This window comes from Cardiocondyla obscurior, linkage group LG02 (assembly GCF_019399895.1).
Source record: "Cardiocondyla obscurior isolate alpha-2009 linkage group LG02, Cobs3.1, whole genome shotgun sequence".
NCBI classification, from domain to species: domain Eukaryota; kingdom Metazoa; phylum Arthropoda; class Insecta; order Hymenoptera; family Formicidae; genus Cardiocondyla; species Cardiocondyla obscurior.
Window position 1 is genome coordinate 1,051,170 of NC_091865.1, and position 18,709 is coordinate 1,069,878.

Below are 18,709 nucleotides of genomic sequence, written 5' to 3' on the forward strand. Positions count from 1 at the left end.
AGCACTATGCATAATTTTGTGAGGACTCTTTATGGAACGAATACATCCGACTTGTGCTCTTGTGAATTTACGAACATTCAGTTGTCTTTGATATTCTTGTAACGATCACCTCGTGTCTCTTGTAAGAGCCTGTGATCGAGATATAAAATAAAATATTCATTCTTTTCTTTTGCAAATCCGTCGTACCTCACGAAAACTCCACAATTTTGTTTGCAGTGCTTAGTTCAAATTAATTCGTTCTGTTCGAATAGTTTCATAAAATAACTTTATAGTTAAAAAAAAAAAAAAATTGTTTTAGATTATACACGTTTATTTATTGTCCAACTAGATGACGAAAAATAGTACCGATCGTTTTATTTGTTCCTATTATTACTTTATTAATTAATAAAATTAATTACTTAATATATGCAATAAAATATTATTTTATAAACATTTATATATTTTAATCATATTAATTGTATTATAGAGATAGATAAAAGATCTTAAAATATAACGAAAAGTAACTAATGTTTTAAATAAAAACTGGCTAATATATATTCATATTATTAGTAAAATCAAACAGAAAAGCTTATAAATTGTAAATTAAAATACGTACGTAATTGAAAATTTTAAGCGGCTAAGCTCAATAAAAGTGCAGTGCCACGTTTTATCCAGAACTCCGAACCCTGCATTCCAGCTTTGAGATCTACAGCTACTACGAATGCAGATCTCATTTGCTCGCCGTTCCTCTGAGGGTAATAATAACAAGGACAGCTGTAGAACTCTGCGAAAGTTAAGTGAACGTTGGTTGTAATTGAAAATCTGTTTCTTTCAATAATCGCAGATATACTTCCAAGAAAAACAAATTAGAATCCAGTAAAATAATTTTGATATTTGTATGGTTTATTTTACCTTTGCCTTTCTTCTTAACTTGCTCGACGGGTCGAAAATGAATGACCGGCATGTCGCACACAAGTTGCATAGGTGCGGGCTCAATGAGAATACCATTTTCTTTATCCCAGCCGGCGCCTTCGAGAAAAATGGACCGTACGTATACGCCGTTCTGAAATAAAATTATGCAATTAATAAAAGTAAAATTTATTATTAACAAATACCTCAAAGCGTTTTGTTTTCGATATTTCTGTCTAATTAATTATTTGCAATTAAACTGGGTTTATATTAACTCAGCTTGATTTACAGCCCGATTTTTTTTTTCGTTTGTTTCAAAATTTTTAATCTGCTTCTTTTCTAAAAGTCATTTATAACTTATAATAAGATAACTTGTATAAGTTTGTATTGCTAATAAGCAAGGGATGTAATCTTGTAGTAAAACGGTCTTCAATATTAGTCGGCTTGAATTGAAACTGGTCCGGTGAGCAATTAGTTTAATTGCTCGTAGTTACCACGGGCGGCTCGATTATAGCAGACTCGTCCAGTGAGAAGACAGTAAACTCCCATGACAACGAATCGATAGATACGTTCCATAGTCTCGCCGAAGTTTGTAGTACCGCAGTAAGGAATCCGCTTGGAAATGTATACGCAGCTAGCCAGAAGAGCAGTGGCGGATGAGTGGTTTGAGCCCAATTGGCGAAGTGCTCAACTCGATTGATTAGATCCCTCGTCCAAGCGCCGAGCAGTTTCAAAGACGGATACGCGGTCAACCATAAAGACGGTACTCTCCCGTCGTACATACACACGAAGATTTCTTCTAACTCTCGCGACATCAGCACCGATCCTTTAATACTACGTTGAAGTTCCTCAAGACTGTCGCGAGTTTTTGCCAACAGTACGTTGTATCGTCCGATCTCTTGAAGAAGCACTACGTCCAATGGTGTCTTACGTGACCTTATCAGTTTCTCCGTTATCTCGTAATCGATTCTTTCTGGTATTTTTGAGAGAATATCGCTCGCGAGTTGCATTACCTAGACAATGATTAAGTCGATATAATCCCATCGGCTATAATTCAATACTGATTCGAGTTACCCAAGATCAAATTAATAAAGTAACAATAACATAATGTCAATTTTTAAAAGAAATATGAGGACTGCATTAAGTTAAATAAAATTATTACAAAATAAAATTTATTACACTCTTGCCTACTTTTCTTCGTGCTTTTAATTCTTTTTGATTATAAGAAAAATATAAGCGTTACGTTAAACAGTTTTGTATACTCACCTTCTGTTCCTTATTCTCGTCCATTTCGACGCTGACCATTTGCGTTTGAAGGCTCGTGAGAGTCTGAAGCATGCTCCTAGTCTCCATTATTAGGCAGGCAATGTCCGCGTTTGGATGCTGACCAAACGCTTCTGGCTTGTCGACGTTCGGCAGATTCGTAATAAAGTCGCGGTAGGACTCTAAGGAGCCGTCGTGAGGCACGTAATAGGTGGGCAGTGATGACAAACGATAATGGGGAGTAGTCAGAACGTCCTCCGTGAAATATTGCTGAATGTATGTCATCAACAACCGGCGATCCCAGTCGTCGGTTACGTGTCCACCATAACAAACACCTGCTATGAGATATTTCAAAGATACCCACGGTGTAACTAAATATTCATCCAGGTAAACTTGCAGCAGATTCTCAGAAACCTGAAATAGAATTTTGCTATTATGATAATTGTGCTTCTGTACCATCGGGCGTTGCTTTTAAGAGACAAATTTAAACGTAATAAAAAATGTTACGGCTTAAAGTACCATCTTTTTAAATAAATTGCGGAAAATAAAAATCTTGATTCTACGTTTGTACTATTTATAACTCTGGCTTGAACGTACCTCGAAATCAGAATCATTAAAGCTGTAAACCACGTTCCACCCGAGCTGCTGAAATTTTTTCCGTTCGAGAAGAATAGAATGAAAGAAAATCAGCGTGAATAATAGCTTTTTATATTTAGACTTTTCTTGGCACAAATCGAACTGCGTTTCGGTGATTAAACCGTAAAGGCGTTTCATGTTCGTTTTTAATCCTTTTGGCGGCTCGGTAGTCATTTTTATCCCGGCTTGAAGGATCGATATGGGAAATTGAGAAGTTGGACTTGAACTAAGCCATAATCTGTAAATAAATTAAATTAAATTTTTAACACATGTACATTATCATTAATTTCATTTATAAATATTTGAATTTTTGCAATTATATTTTTTGTAATAAATTTTGTTAAAAACATTAATTTAAATTATTTTACTATTAATAATAAATTTACGAAAATTATTATTATAACTTTTGATGTACTATACTGCGCGAAAAATAGTACTGAAGAATATAAGACAGTATTTTACAACTTTGGCATACCTAAATCTTGGATGTAAAGTTTGGCTGGAGCTGAGCGTTTCCACGATTTTATCGAGCTTGGGCATCCAACTGAGCGCGAGGTGGCAATTCGCAAGAAATACCCAAGACCCTTCTTTGGCACCGATCTCTATCATGCTGAGTAGAGAATAAAATAATATGAAAATCACAAAAACATTTGTAACCAAATATTTATTAAGATTTCAAAATATTAATATTGTGAAGCTGTTCATATTTAAAATTTTATTAAATTTTAAGTAAAAAAAAATTTAAGTACGAAAGTAAGAAATAATATAATATTTCAAGTTCTTATTTCTTGGATTTTAAAGTATTTTAAAAGTAACCTCGTAGCAATAGGAACTTGTCCCTGGCCTAACGACAACGTCAGGAAGTTAGCAGTCATGCCTTGATTATCCACCAACTGCGTAAGTACACTGGTAGGATCGACACCGGGCGAGAGAACGAATATTAATGGTGTTTGCGCGACGGAATCATTTAGCACTGCTTTTAAATCAAGTACAGGAGGTTCCACAAAATTTTGACCGAGATTGTGGACAATATAGGTCATGATGCAGAAAGATATTCTGTCAGGTCGACAGCTGCGGACGAATAACATTTTCTGAAACTCGGTGCAACCTTCCTCCCATTCACCAACCAGCGATGTAGCTTCCGGCTCCGTGCTGATGTACCTATAGACGTTAAACGAGTTTATAAAGAGATATTGTATAGAAATATATTTACAAACCATATTTTTGATAAATAACAGCGTGCGTATTTATATCAAGAAAATCTTTTTACTAATTTTATTAATTTAACAGTCAAACTCGAATCAAGATAAATTTTTTTTCTTTTAATTAAAACTCTAACTGTTTAGTTTAGTCCATCTTAATTTAAATTAATGCTCTGTAAAGTTTGATACGACATACAGATAATTAAGTTATCACTCAATATAAATATATGAATTCTTTTCGTATTTTTAATAGTATAAATTAAGTGTAATTTAAAAAGAAAAGCAAAAAATTAGAAAAAGTATTGTGAAAATAATCTGTCAAAAGAAGCTGAAGCGTCGAAATAACATGACGAAATAACGACGTGACGTAGCACGACGGTGTACGCACCAATTGTGCCAATCTCGCGGGAGCTGCTCGAAAGAAGAAACGAGTCCGTAAAATCCGGGCAGCTTGTCGAGTTCCGTGATGTTGTCCCAAGTTTCATCCGGCAGCCACGGCACGGGTTTGTCCGGCTGATTTTCTCGGTCCAGCACGATTCCGCCGCGGAGCAGAAACGCGTATTCTCCTGGGATGATCTTACCTTGCGCATCCAATATCTTGACACACATGTGAAAAGAGAAGAGTAGCTTGTGCTGTTCGAACAGACCCCGGCACGTGTTTCTATACGTAAAAGTAAAATCCGTCAGATCAGTCTGTTTTTCTCTGAGACGTTGCACATTTTTCTTTTGCGTATATCGAAATATCCACAAAGTAGGAAGACTATAATAGCGTCACATTACGTTGAGCGTGTGCGCGCGTGTCTCAACATTTTCCAACGAAACATTGATTTATGATACTGTGTAAAAGATAAGAGACTAGTAAAAACAAGTTACATTTTTCATTAAAAAAGTTTTCTCATGAAGATTATATATTACGTTATTATACACTGTCATTTAAATTAACGTTGAACATTTTGTTGAAAGCTTATTTTTTTTTAATAATGTTAAAATAAATGAAACAATATTAACGCGATATAAAATATGCAAAACAATATATTGTAGATCCCTTAAAAAAAATGTAATTTATCCTTATTTTATTTTAATTTTAATTAGTAAAGACAGTTAAACATCACGGAATAAAAAAAGTCAAAGTATTCGAGAGTATTAATTACTTTTCGCAATTTTAATTTTAATAAAACTTTAGAAGGAAGATTTTATAATTAGATTAAGAGATTGTAAAGTATTAAATTGTACCTGTAAACCGCATATGTGTGATAATCATTTAAACTGTTGATTCTTTCGGATAAGTTTTCTCTCTTAGGACTCTTGTCAATGGAAAGCTTAAACAGCGCGATGTATGCTTCGAGGGAGAACTGATACATGGGATCGATAGCGCTCATGTCGTTGAGAACGAAAAAAAGAATCGAAGCACGCTTCGAGCATGATTGATATCCCTTTCTCACTAGATCTATCTCTTTTTCTGTCTGTTCAGCAACAATTAAAGATTCTTGAATGGAGATAGACGTCGCCTTTGACGTTTGCAGAGTATTCAGTAAGTCTAAGTCATCTAAAAGCATCTCCCCCGCCGTGCTCAATAAACTAATAAAAAAATATATGCATAATTTGTTAATTATTTAGTTCATTAACTGTCGTATTAAGTATTAATATTAACGATTAAAACAAATAAGTAATTTACTATTTAACTAACAATAAATGCGAAACAAAGTGTACCGTACACACGTGTGCGAGTCGGTAATATTTTTAAGCGAAAAACACTTAAGCTTAAAGTTTATGGCAATTTCAAACTTACTGAAGTATCTTGTCCTCTAGTTCTTTGAGAGTCCTTTTATCGGATGCAATTGTGAGAACCAGATTGTCTTTCTGTTCTTCGAGTTGTGGCTTTTCTTTTCTGATCACAACTGTTAGAAGCTGCGCTTCGAGTCCTACACGCGCGGAATATAGTTATAATCCCTAATCTTGTTTAATTTTTTTCTAAAGTATTCGGTAAGACTATTAGTTACCTTGTTCCGTAATGGTAAAGTTACATAATGTCGTTTTAGTTGAAATCTCCGGAGCATAGTGGGGATTCGAGAGTTTCGTAGTCATAAACAGCCGGAATTTCTCATTGTAAGTGATCATTTTGTCGTTAAATCGGATCATTGTCTGATCATCTGCAAGTTGGAAATATAAAATAATGAGAATTATAAGTAAAACAAATGAATTACTTTTGTTTTACAACAAATTAACCACATCAGAGTTTCATTTATAAGCTTAATTTTAAGAAATAATTTTCTTTTTAATTTCTGAACGAATATACCTAATGCATTTACGAGAATACAATTATGTGATTGCAACATTAAATTTTACCTAATTTAATAAATGCCTTTTGAAGAATCGAGTTCAAACCGGGATCAAGGGTCTCTGCGATATTTTCCAGCAATACTGGATATCCGAACTGAATTGCTTTTTCCAGAATTCTCATAAAGTCCGTTTGACCAAAGTCGATTACTTTCAGTGACTGCGATTGTAATTGTGACGTTAAAATAACAAAGTAAATTCTCTGATTTTACCATTTAAAATTATTTCATCTAAAATTAGTTATTTAATTTTACATCAAATCCAATATCATCGACATATACACCGCTGTAAACGTATTAGTTTAATGAATATTGATATAACGGACAACGGACATTTACATTTTTTGCCTCCATATTTTTGATCCACTTCACTGCCTGACATTGTGGATCGATTATGAGGGGCCAACGTGCTCCTTGCGTCACTATAATACCATTCTCTGTGCTGAATTCGTCGTGTGGTAATCCTTGAATGTTCCATTCCCTGATTGTCGATGGATCAGCTAGAAACTCCTTTACATCGAAATTCGGCGACGTCGGTATTCCTCTATTATACACCTTAGTTATTCGATAAATTACAATACAAATATTAATTTGCTATCTATGCAAAAAAATAATTAAAACTTCGAAGAATTATTTAAAAAAAAAAAAAATATTTTTAAACTTACCTCTTTACACCAAATATTTATTAATTCTTGTCTATAATTTGATACAAATGGACCAAGATAAGACACAAACCCAATGGATATCAGGCAATTACCAGGCAACCAGTCGAAACATTCGGCTAATGATGCCACTGTATTTTCCCACATAATTCGTTCGTCAGAAAGGCTGTCTAACAGCATTCCAGCACGCTCTAATTTCAGCTTTAATAGTTCAGCCTGAAAGAAAAAGAATGTTATTATATAAAAGTTATACTTTAATATATAAAATTTATTTTAACAAAAATGGAAGAAGAATAAATTAATTAAAATTTACTTTTTATCGTATTAAAAAGATCATTATTGTATATATAAAACATTAGAGTTTTTTCATGCAAACAACTTTTTTTTTATTGTTATCGCAACATTGCGGAATAGACCTCATTTTCTTCGCATCAATATAGACGTTGAATTCGCTCGAAGGAATACATCTTACCAATGGAAATGCAAGCAAACGCAGAGAGAAAGGGGAAGGGCGTTTCTGCAGTTACTAAGGTACAAGTTTGTATAACTGTAAGTGTTACGGCGGATGGAGGCGGATTGGACCAAGCCGACTTCCTTTATCGGTCCTTGCTCTCTTGGCTATATGCGAGGTCATTTCCGAGGTTCTATAGTGTAAGAAAATACGGATGTACTCGCCAGCCTAATCAAATCCTCCTTTTCTTTCATCTTCGCGTCGTATATCTGCTGTAATTTCTCGAGCTGCTCGCGTGAGTTTTGCAGCTGTTGCATTGCTTCCTTTAAGGCCATTTCCTTCTGTTTCAGCGACTCCAATGCGATCTGCAATTTTTCTCGTTTCGGTGCCACGATTCTGCAATGCATCGCGAAAGTATAATGAAATTTTCCACATTGACTTTAAAAATCTACGATTTATAAATATTATATAAATATACGTGATAATAAAAATTTATAAGCATTACAAAATAAAACTTAATAGATGCATAAATTATAAAATATTTAACTACCTTTTATTTAAAATAAATTACCTGTATAACTTGCCGTAATTTTCCATAGCTATCACCCACATGCAAAGTGACTTAGCTGCAGCAGACACCGTGCCAACCTTTATGGGATCGAATTCGGGGTTGGACGTGTACTTGGCTATTGTTCGTAGAACTCTGTCCGATATATGATCTTTGTCGAAGTCACGAAGCTAGAAATCAAATCAGAGAGAGTTAACTTGTGGAAATGAATGAACTTGTCAGTCGCTAACATTGTCGCTCACTGTATTAATGAAGTTCACGTCACTAAGTTGGCGCTTTGCTTCCGCCCACGTAGGTTCTGAGTTTTTCAGAATCATCACGGCCTCCATTACCATTTCGACTTTCGGCGGCGGATGAGGAAAAGATTTTATTTCAGATAAATCTTTCTTACTCAATGTTTCTAACCCCTAAAATAATTCAATACTTATTAAAATATATGCATATTTAACGTCACAAATTAATAAATTTATAAAAATATATTTAAGAAGAGAATAATTAAAAAAATGTTAATATCATTTAAAATTGAACGGTACTTTAGAAAAAGTAATTCGTTAACGACCTTTATGGCCTCATTCAAGGTAGGTTCGATGGTCTCCAGGTCAACCCTCGCAAGCTCCTCGAGCTTCTTGCATTCTTTTTGTTCCTCGGCGATACGAAGCGATTTGGTGGTGATCTGTTTTTGCGTTTCATCAGCGTTGCGGCTTTGGTTTACTACGGGCGTTGCAAGTGTAACACAGTTGAAAGCGGCGTACGATGCAGTGGCGGATATCGTATGATTAATTAAGCGCACGAAGAAAGTTAGAACCAGCGTGAACGTTAAAAGCAATAAGTTTTTATAGATTAATCTGATAAACGCTGCTGATAATATATCACTGTCGCGCGCGCCGTGTACCTATCGTTACGAGGAATTCTTCGCACTCCGTCGTAGATTTATGAACTTGCTGCTGAGTGACTTCGAGCTCCGCCGCCATTTCTTTAACTTTCACCCAGGTATCGTCGATCTTCGAGAGGCCGCCACGAAGTTTGTTCGCCTGATCTGCTAAATCTTGTCTCTTTCTCGCCAGCATCCTGCGTGATTCAAATACAGTCGTCCCTTTATTTCCATCAAAAATACCGAGAACATCGCGACAAATCATATACAATTGTGTTCGTATCAGTGCGCAATTATGCTGTCTAGCCTTGAAAGGCTGAAACCGTCTGACGCGATATTGCGTTGGTTTAATGCTTACTCTTTATAACCGGCTACCAATTCGATAAAATTCACGGGAGTCACGTAATTGTAACGTTTCATTTCAGCGGCCATTCTGCGAGAGTACCGGGACACCGTGTCGTGGATCAAAGAGAATGATGCTGCAATTCCATCGCGCATTCGGTCCTGCAACGGTGGCAATGGCACGGCCGTCGCGAATTGTCGTGGTTCCTGCAGAAAAGTGCATCCTCGTAGCGCTCGTTACGGTCGCAGTATAAATTTTTTAACCAGCTACACCCTATATCTCTATATATCCTTGTGCACGTAACGGACGTAATAAAATGGTTTCGCATAAAATGCGTTCATTTTATGCCAGGATTAACAGCGATCTCTTATAATACGTATTCGTTTCGTCATCTAATATTCGCTAAATTAAAGCCAGGTGCATTTAATACATGGTTATTTCAGATGCACGATTATCCATTCCGTCGAAATTTTTATTCGGCACTATTATGACGGGAAAGTACGTTCGTTTTGTGATGTTAAAAAGAAGACGTAATAGCACCAGGGCTTATAAAAGCATTAAAACTAAAAGCTGTATGAATAATAAATAATGCAGAAATGGAATGCCATTTAAGAAGAAATTCTTATATAGCAGAAAAGAAAACGTATTATAGCAGTTATATTAAAAAAAAAAAGATTTATATTTCACGTCAATTATAGTATCTGCCTAATTGTTCTATAGCTTAACTCAATTCCGTGCGTTACGCATTTCTCGATACAATTTTATTCGAATGACTTAGCGTAAAATAAGTGCAACGCATTTCTTAGCATCTTGATGAATTATGAATATTAAGAGCATTTTCGAGGAATCTAAGCGACCAATCTCAGCCTCGGTCGACAAAAAGAAATGCGCCAGACGTCCGTATCATCAGGGGCAAACCGTAAATGGGAAAATAATCGGATTCGCTGAAATGGTCGGCAAGAAGAACGGGGGCGGCAAAGGGGAGCGCAAGATTGGTGGTAGGAAACGCGCGTTGATCGTAAGAATCGAATCGAATGGAATCGATCGCGCGGAAAGGGGAAGGGCGTACTCACCACTTTATTTTCGCCGGTGATAGTGAGCGTCAGATTGAGATTCATGAGGAACTTGTTGCCAACTTCGAGGAGAGCTTCTCTCGGCCATTCCAAGAACCAATCGATGGTCGTGCAATTGATCAGGGAAGGGTACTGCCGTAATCTGTTCCTGAAGGCATCGCCGATCGGGCTCATGCACAGGATCAAATGCATATTGGCACGCGCCCTCTCAATCAGGAAGGAATATATCGCTTCAGTCGTTGGTGTACTTCCAGTCCTCGTTACTTCTTTCGATAGCTTATTTTTAATCTGGAAAACGCAATATATATCATTTTGAAATAACTCGCTTCTATATTGACTTTAGCTTTGAATTAAATTTTTAAACAAACTTAATAATAAAATTTTTTTTAATTATTTCCACGGTATTCCGCGATATAAGAATATTAAGAAGAATATGAGACAAAGAATAATTGAGTGAGATATAAATTTTATATGGAATTAAAAATAGTATTCCTGTTATCTTTTTAATTTCGCTGATTCTCTTTTCCGTGAGACGACGTTCTATACAAAATAACGTAGCAGATTATACACGAATGGTGATGAAATAACCTGGAGTGGCATAGAGCATATTAACCGACTTACGTCCTCCATTTCGTCGCTCTTGTAGAGATTAGCCACTTCGCCAGTACTCAGCATATTGTTGACAATCTCCAGAAACTGCTCATCTACTACTTGAGTATCGTTGAAGAGGAAACTGGTCGGTTTGTTCTCTACCCCAGTTATTGAGTACAGAGTCTTGAGGTCCTCACGAAATTCAGGTGTTCTATATTGCGCCGTAACGACAATTTGATAAGTGGACAGGTCGCACATATAACTGGCGATACGTGAAAGTGATTGTCTGCCGCTACCACTGATTCCAATTAGAAGGACATTACCGCGAGGCTGTAACGAGACAAATCTCAAAGTTACGACGATACTTAGATCGAATATCAGTTACATCAAATTTAATAAAAAAATATTATAAAATGTCAAAAGATATAGCAGCAGCATCTTTATACTTTCAACATGTCGTCGAATAAAATGTTATATAGCACGCCGTGTGAATTACTAACTTGCGATATTACACGAACGATGCGGCATACATGCTCGATCGCGTCACGAAACAGAACGAGATCGAGGCGCACTACCCCACGAGAAACATTATACTCGTCCATCTGTTCCTCTATATAACGCCTTACAGCACCGATATCGAGAAGATCTTCATATATATCCCAGGCATTCATGAAACTGCCTGTCAATATTCATAGAGTTTAAAATGTCTCGATATTCAAAACGTGATAAAATCAATAAAAAGAAATTTAGACATATATATTAGTTATTAATATTAATAAATAGTAAATGTAATGATGTTTAAGACAAATATATTTTACGCATTTACCGAAAATAGGAGATCTCTTCTCCGGACAGACATTAGAGAAGGTCAATTCGAAGTACTTCCCAAGCTGATCATTCAGCTGAGTCACGAACCACTCTCTGTCCCTGAAAGAAATTGCTCAGCATTTTTTTCTCCCGTATCCGAGGCCAAATTAAGTTAATGCCTCTTGAGCGCTTACTTCTCGTCAATAAGCCGATCGCAGAAAACTCGGAAACTCTCGTGGACCCACAATCGTAGAAAAGTCTGCCTCGAATACTGATAGTCCTTATGGCTGCGCAGTAGTCCCTGAAAGATCTGTCGAGGATCGATAGTAATTTTTATATCATCTATCACGTTCGCTTTTGCGTGACTATCGCCGATTGCTTGCCAACTTTTAATCTCAATATAATTTTTACCTTTGAAATATCACGTAAATTAAATAAATAATGCATTTTTTTAGGAATGGGAAGCATCTTCTGGACTACATTATTGTACAGATCAATCGAGGCTAACGTTATTTCATTTGCTGAAAAGGAGATATTATTTAATATATATATTTAAAAATTATGTTTGAGTGAGATTACTTTGTACTTACATATTCCTTTTACTTCAGTGTGAAATTCGGAAAGTTGTTGCTTCAACATCGTGCCGTAAATTCTTATAATCTGTTTTTCATTTGGAAAAGTTATATTAATGATGTTGAATTTCGTAAGTAATCGATTCGTAATAACTTTGCGACCTCCACCGGGTGGCCCCATTGCAGCTATTAATTGTATCTTCTCAATATATTTCCTCGTTTGCTTCTTACGATCGTACCTGACAATAACGATTATTTTAAAATATTTTTTATATTTTTGCTACATTTGCTGAGCCGTTTTTATTTTTTAAAGACTTTTTATATATTTTTACATATTTCTTTTATGTTTCGTATATAGTTTTACCAGAATCCGTAATCGATCCATTGCCGAATCAATTCTAATGGCGGTTGCGATCCATATTTTTCTTTCATAGGCATATTAAAATCATCCATAAAGGTGATCATAGTTTTACCACTCGTGGGAGTATAAACTCCTTTCTTCCGTTTCTCCAATTTGCTTTCTATTGCGTTCTGGACCAACAAAGAAAATGTAAAATGTTTATTCAATATTTAAGACTATTATCCATTCGATACATGTTCATAGGCTTACTTGTACGTTACCGGATGTAGTTTGAGCCGACATATTTACAAGCAGAACAGCGTATTTCGTGTCGTCTAGGAGCTCAAGTACCGAGTGGAGAGTAGACGTTTTTCCTGTACCCACTGGGCCCACTACGAGCACCGGAAAACCGTTCGATAGAAGAGAACTTACGATGTAATCGTATCGTATCGTGTCTACGGTAGGTACTATTATCTTGTAGAACGGTAGACTGTAAATTTAGTCAAGTATAATATATATCGGTTTCCTTCTTTAAAGAAGATAGTACATAAGCAAGTATTAGCAATTTTCGAATTAACAACTGCAATTAAATATAATAAAACTATAAGTTTTTTACTTACGTACTTAGCATTAAGTACATATCATAGAACAGAATAAAAAAATTTTTTTTATTAAAATAGTATACGTAACAAATAAATAAGACGATCGCTTACTTGGCTTGAAATTTCCACGTGGGTGATAACTTTTCCTCCCACAAAACGAAAGTACGCAGACGCCCATCCACGTAATACTCGTATACTGTGTCCCGTAACGGAAAAAAACTTTCAATTTCCCTTATGAATTTATCTATTTTCTGGCGACCATCCTCGTTGACCGAGGCGCACAGTGACCATATCATGCTGCAATTTAATGTAGAACTGAGGGTGGTTATTAATTGCTTTCAAACACTATTACCATGTCATTAATTCGGAACTTGTAGTTTAATATGACTTGCAAAATAGAGAACAATATCAATGTCACTTGGAAATGTCTAAGAGTAATGGATACAATTCGAATCTGCACTGGTTGCGAGTTAGTATAAGTTTTATCTCAATTTAGCGTAATTGTCGTTTCTCATTATATTATATCATATCAAGTTTTAAATAAGAATCAAACAACTTACCAAAAGAAAAACCACATTTTACATATATTGGAGAAAGCGTTGCGATCCTCGCCTAATTCCACGCCATTTTGTGGCGTCGCGAGTACTTCGAGAAGTTTGCAAAGCGATTGAATGGCATTTAATTCCGAGACAGGCACAAGTTCTTCACAATTTCGTAGCTTAAAGCTTAACGTAATGTTGACGCAACTTTCAAACAGTTGATTCATCTAATTACAAAGTTATGGTGAGTTTCTTAAAAAATTATTACGCTTTGTTAGGTCGTGATAAATGATTCGTTTCGAACGAGTATCTTACTTCTTCGATAAACTCCGGTTTCGATTTATACTTTTGCAACCACGAATCAACGTAAGGACGCCAACCAAGATTTTTATAATCATTATAAATCATGCCTGCTCTGGAGACGGACGCGGGAGAGGCAGCGGCCAAGTCTTGCACCTCGAAAAGTAACGAAACTTGATCTGGCATAACGATACGATCGTTATTTACCAACGTCAGCACCTTAAAAAGTAGCATTTTTATTTTCAGGTAACACGCCAATTAGCCTTATACAATTTCATCTAACAAAAAAATAAAGAATGAACAAAGTATACCTTGTTGTCATCCATGACACTGTTCATGTTTTCAATCCAATCAACGTCCACAGGTCCATCAAAGAGTATCCACTTTTCGTCGGCGGTATCCTCTATCAAAAGAACTTTGAGTTTTATAATAGCTTGTTTTCTAGGTATAAATTGCGTTAGCAAAGTAGAAATAATTTTCAGTCTTAATAATCTCGTTTACATTCTCTCCCTTTTTTAAATTTAATTTACTATTTATAATTATTAATTCGGGGATAATAATTATAAAATTATAATATATTATTTAATTAATCTTTGCAAATTTCATGTGCAAAATATATTTTTTAATACTAAATTATAAAGCAAGTGTTAAAATCCTCGATGCGTTTAACATATTTTTCGGTGTTTCGTAAATATTACTAGATTCATTGCTTTTAGCATCTAATATACTTATTATATCACATATGTTACATTGCAATCAATCAAGTGCTTTACCGGAACAAGTTTTCCGCATGATGGACGATATCACTCCGTCGAGCCATTCTCCGGTGGAAAGATTGTACTCGCCGTAGAGTTCACCGAGACTCAGTGCCTTAGGATTAATGGGATGTACGTGAACGGTGTTAAAGCCCAGCTTTCCATCGCTCTTCATTGTCGTCATCGCATTCTGCAAAATCTTCCATGTTGCGGTTTTTGCAGTGTTTGACGCGCCGACGATCATTGTTGAATGACGCGAGTTCTTTGTTTCGTACAGTTCAATAACTTTCGTCACTATCATGGGAATTGGCTGTAATTCAGATAATTTAGATGATTAATTAGTCTCAATGTAGCATCTAAGTAATTCATTTAAATAAGTTTTATAATTATATTTGTGCTAGCATCATAAGTTAAAAATACTAAGAAAAATAATAATTCGAGAAAGATATGTCAACTTAATATACGTAAACTGATATTTATAAGCGTTGGATCAGCATAAATAATTTTTCGATAAATGCTGGATAAATAGATATCTTTGAAACCATGACATAAAAATGTGAACGTTCGCCCCTTCCAGCAAACGAAGTTATATCCTACGTAAGTAGATTACCTGCAGCTTCAGCTTGATTGCCTCGCTAGTTATATAACTGATAATTTCCTCGTAATCCACGGCTGGCACATCTACATCAGGGAAAAGATCTGTCGTGATATCGAGAAATAGCGGTAGATCGTCTGAGGTAAGCTTGGCGACATTCATATCTTTCATCGCAAGAATAATAATCTAAAAAACATTCAATTTGATTAATGTAATTTCACGAAAAATTTGTATAAAAAATTGTTGCGTATCCACTGCTTCGTACATATTTCAAGTAAATATATTAATATAAAATGTAATTAACTAAATATAAATAATTTAAATTTTTTTTTTTAAGTTAATTTTGTTGCTTTGTACATTTAAGATAATAAATACAAATTTTTGTTTAAAATTAAATTATTATAATTACTTCTTCGTCAGATAAATGGGGATACAAGCGTTTCTTTTTGCCAGCGTAACGAGTCAGCGATACTATACCTCGCAAACCAAAATCATAATGATATTGTTTACTAAGCTGCTGATAAGCGAGAGAGTATAAAGTATCTATCTACAAAGAAAAAAAACATGTGTTGTATTAATTATATTTTACAAAATTATTTACAGTTAAATAGCTTTAAATTTTAAATTACCTTTCTAGCTAATGTGCGTGTGTCTTGAAATCCTTCGCTGAACAAGTTGATTTCGGCAATCATGCTACTATCCGGTACCATCATCGAGATTGGTCGGAACATAGACTTTAAATTGTCTGGGAGCTCGGTACGTCCGGCGTAACCAGGATTCATTGTGATGAAGATGCCGCAGGTGTGTACCAGAGGTATAGAGACGCCGTCGAGAATGAATCTCGTAAGTCTCTGGGCGAGAGCGGTCAGTATCGATAGGATCTGTTGCGCCACTACTGATAACACTTCGACGTTAATTCTACGGTTAGGAAAAAGGATATTTTTAAACCTTTTTCTGGTCATCTTCCTACTTCTCTTATTTGTTCTAAGCTGTAATCAAATCATTAAAAAAATTTTACGTGACAAAAAATTAAAATGGGAGAAACCATTTTTACAAATTCTATAATAATTAAGCAATAACTGTGTAAGTTTTTTTTTCTGTTGCGCACATCACAAAACTCTCCAAGTTTTATATTTAAAAAAAAAAAAAAAAAAAATAATTGAGCGAGGCTTATAATGTTCTCATTCGCAGAATTTGGAATGGCATTTAGATATAAATAATATTCACCGGTTGAATTCGTCGAAGCATCCCCAGGCGCCGGTTTGCGCCAATCCAGAAAATAATCTGCCCATACTTCTGTAGTCTAGCCCTTCCGAACAATTTTGCACGATTACGTTGAAACCCAGCGCTTTTCCGAGGTCTTTTACCGTTTCAGTTTTTCCAGTACCAGCAGGTCCCTTTGGGCTACCACCGCGATACAAATGAAGAGCCGTTGTCAGCGTGATATAACATCTGAGCGGGACATAAACGCAAAGAGTTATTTCATTATTTAATACGCGATAGTATGCGACGTACGCGGAAATGGAAAATTAACAGATGGGAGCGCTTTAAATAATCTGCGATTACAAAGTCGTATAATTATTATATTACTTTTTACGTATTTTAATGCGTGTTCCAGCTATGCGCGTTCAAGCGGCAATGTCACATGTATCGTCGCGTTTTATTGAATACAGAGATTGTGCTTCTCGCTTTACCGGCGCGACGGATCTCCATGCAATTTACAGCGTATTGGCGAAATATCTCGACCATCAGACCCGTATTCTGAGAACAGAGCTAGCAATTCTGGCATTCGATTCGAGGAATACATCAGAGAGTGTGCATATGCTCCAATGCGACTTGCGATTTAATGCGTCTACTCGAAATACAAGCGGATGGCACGTTCTACCTTCGAAGAAGAAGGCAGGAGGATCCGAACATTTCCTGTGTACTCGGAAAGTGGAACGCCGTTTGCCTTCTTTCCCGCAAGACAAATCCTTGGGACTGCGAGAGCGGACAAACGTATCGGGACGGCAATCGCCGTCTATAAATTAAGAGCAACGAGAACGGTAGCCTTTTATCGCGATTAAATCGATACCGCGTTAAGCAGCGACGGACAGGACGTCGCTTGTTCCCGCGTTACACGTTTACCCTTTGATGTCGTGGCGCGCGAAGTGCTCTCCTTTCGAAGCCGCTCTCGAGATCGCATCGCATTGTCATTACACCGCATATTACGTCGAGGGGCTGGCGTCGGATTATACTTCCACGCGTATCCACGATATTGCGCGTTACGTCGATCGAAATTGCAAATTGCAAAGGCGTGAACATAACGCGCGAGACACGCAACGGACGTTTGGCGATAAGCATTTTTACGAAATACACATTTTTTTTTTATACAATTAATTTTAAGCACATCGTAAATATGTATTCTTAATGACTACGTAGTAGTTTTACTATTCGAATGTCACGGAATCCTTCTGATCATTTTTCGCTCATGCGATCTTAATTAAACGGGTAATTACCTATTTTATGATTTTAAAATACCGTCACGTATTCGTTTCTCCAGTATTTTCTATGATTAAACTCTTACGATTCAATCTCGTCAGATTTCGGTGCACAAAAGTTCTTCCGAGTGAGTGGAGTCTTGCAGTTTGTTTGAATTAGGTGATCATCGTACTGCTTCCACCGCGACATGTGACGCTGTTCCCGCGCTAAGTAAGATATAACTAGTTATGAAGTATGATGCGCGATAAGTATATCACGAGCTTGCGACCCTGCCTTAATCATGTAACGCGAGCTATTCGGCTGTGATCAGTATCGCGGCAAGTTCCCTCATTAAATACAATGATGCACTTAAAACTTTACCTAATCGGACATGTGCGGAGCGGCAGCATCAAGCAATCGCCGCGATCGTCGGCCTTCGCTGACCTAACTGGGGTTGTATTACATTGCCAATGTGTCGAACAGTGAGCATTACCCGCGCCGTCGTGTGTTACCCACGCTCGTGACAGACGAAATTACGGCTAGCCACGATCTGGTGCCAACTACGTGACTAACTATAGCGTACGAGCGATAACCACTGAGAAACTTCTGTTTCAACATCGCTAAATGCGACGGAGTACGACCGACTAAATACGTCGCAGCGTTACAAAGTAATTTTGCAAATGGTTCCACAATCGAGTACATATATGTTCGTCATTAGGCGTATTTACCGTACAAACTTAAGCCATGCACATTTCGCCGAGTACCCGCGGTATAAAAAGTCTTGATAAATTGGCGATGCGACGTGCCTTGATAAATTTGTCATAAAATTGTTTCCTTATGACAAAACCTGTTTAA

The 18,709-nt window shown here is 36.3% G+C and overlaps 1 protein-coding gene across 1 annotated transcript in view; it reads right to left on the minus strand.

The window, feature by feature from the left end:
• Window positions 1-18,709, minus strand: part of Kl-2 (dynein heavy chain 2, axonemal kl-2) — a 103,356-nt gene that overhangs the window by 1,270 nt on the left and 83,377 nt on the right. The window contains exons 33-70 of the mRNA XM_070668690.1: window positions 16,622-16,846; window positions 16,024-16,312; window positions 15,804-15,941; window positions 15,410-15,580; window positions 14,818-15,109; window positions 14,356-14,447; window positions 14,060-14,263; window positions 13,766-13,971; window positions 13,317-13,502; window positions 12,874-13,093; window positions 12,628-12,794; window positions 12,282-12,502; window positions 12,103-12,212; window positions 11,886-12,001; window positions 11,711-11,811; window positions 11,385-11,563; window positions 10,915-11,214; window positions 10,294-10,581; window positions 9,236-9,426; window positions 8,899-9,074; window positions 8,566-8,717; window positions 8,249-8,413; window positions 8,010-8,176; window positions 7,663-7,834; window positions 6,991-7,203; window positions 6,665-6,880; window positions 6,336-6,486; window positions 5,990-6,139; window positions 5,779-5,911; window positions 5,223-5,567; window positions 4,378-4,650; window positions 3,604-3,948; window positions 3,263-3,397; window positions 2,749-3,025; window positions 2,155-2,565; window positions 1,383-1,901; window positions 892-1,042; window positions 596-763 (exon numbers count right to left, since the gene is read on the minus strand). Coding sequence (XP_070524791.1) covers window positions 609-763; window positions 892-1,042; window positions 1,383-1,901; window positions 2,155-2,565; window positions 2,749-3,025; window positions 3,263-3,397; window positions 3,604-3,948; window positions 4,378-4,650; window positions 5,223-5,567; window positions 5,779-5,911; window positions 5,990-6,139; window positions 6,336-6,486; window positions 6,665-6,880; window positions 6,991-7,203; window positions 7,663-7,834; window positions 8,010-8,176; window positions 8,249-8,413; window positions 8,566-8,717; window positions 8,899-9,074; window positions 9,236-9,426; window positions 10,294-10,581; window positions 10,915-11,214; window positions 11,385-11,563; window positions 11,711-11,811; window positions 11,886-12,001; window positions 12,103-12,212; window positions 12,282-12,502; window positions 12,628-12,794; window positions 12,874-13,093; window positions 13,317-13,502; window positions 13,766-13,971; window positions 14,060-14,263; window positions 14,356-14,447; window positions 14,818-15,109; window positions 15,410-15,580; window positions 15,804-15,941; window positions 16,024-16,312; window positions 16,622-16,846 — 8,002 coding nt within the window. The 3' untranslated portion in view covers window positions 596-608. The remainder of the gene's footprint in view (window positions 1-595; window positions 764-891; window positions 1,043-1,382; window positions 1,902-2,154; window positions 2,566-2,748; window positions 3,026-3,262; window positions 3,398-3,603; window positions 3,949-4,377; window positions 4,651-5,222; window positions 5,568-5,778; window positions 5,912-5,989; window positions 6,140-6,335; window positions 6,487-6,664; window positions 6,881-6,990; window positions 7,204-7,662; window positions 7,835-8,009; window positions 8,177-8,248; window positions 8,414-8,565; window positions 8,718-8,898; window positions 9,075-9,235; window positions 9,427-10,293; window positions 10,582-10,914; window positions 11,215-11,384; window positions 11,564-11,710; window positions 11,812-11,885; window positions 12,002-12,102; window positions 12,213-12,281; window positions 12,503-12,627; window positions 12,795-12,873; window positions 13,094-13,316; window positions 13,503-13,765; window positions 13,972-14,059; window positions 14,264-14,355; window positions 14,448-14,817; window positions 15,110-15,409; window positions 15,581-15,803; window positions 15,942-16,023; window positions 16,313-16,621; window positions 16,847-18,709) is intronic.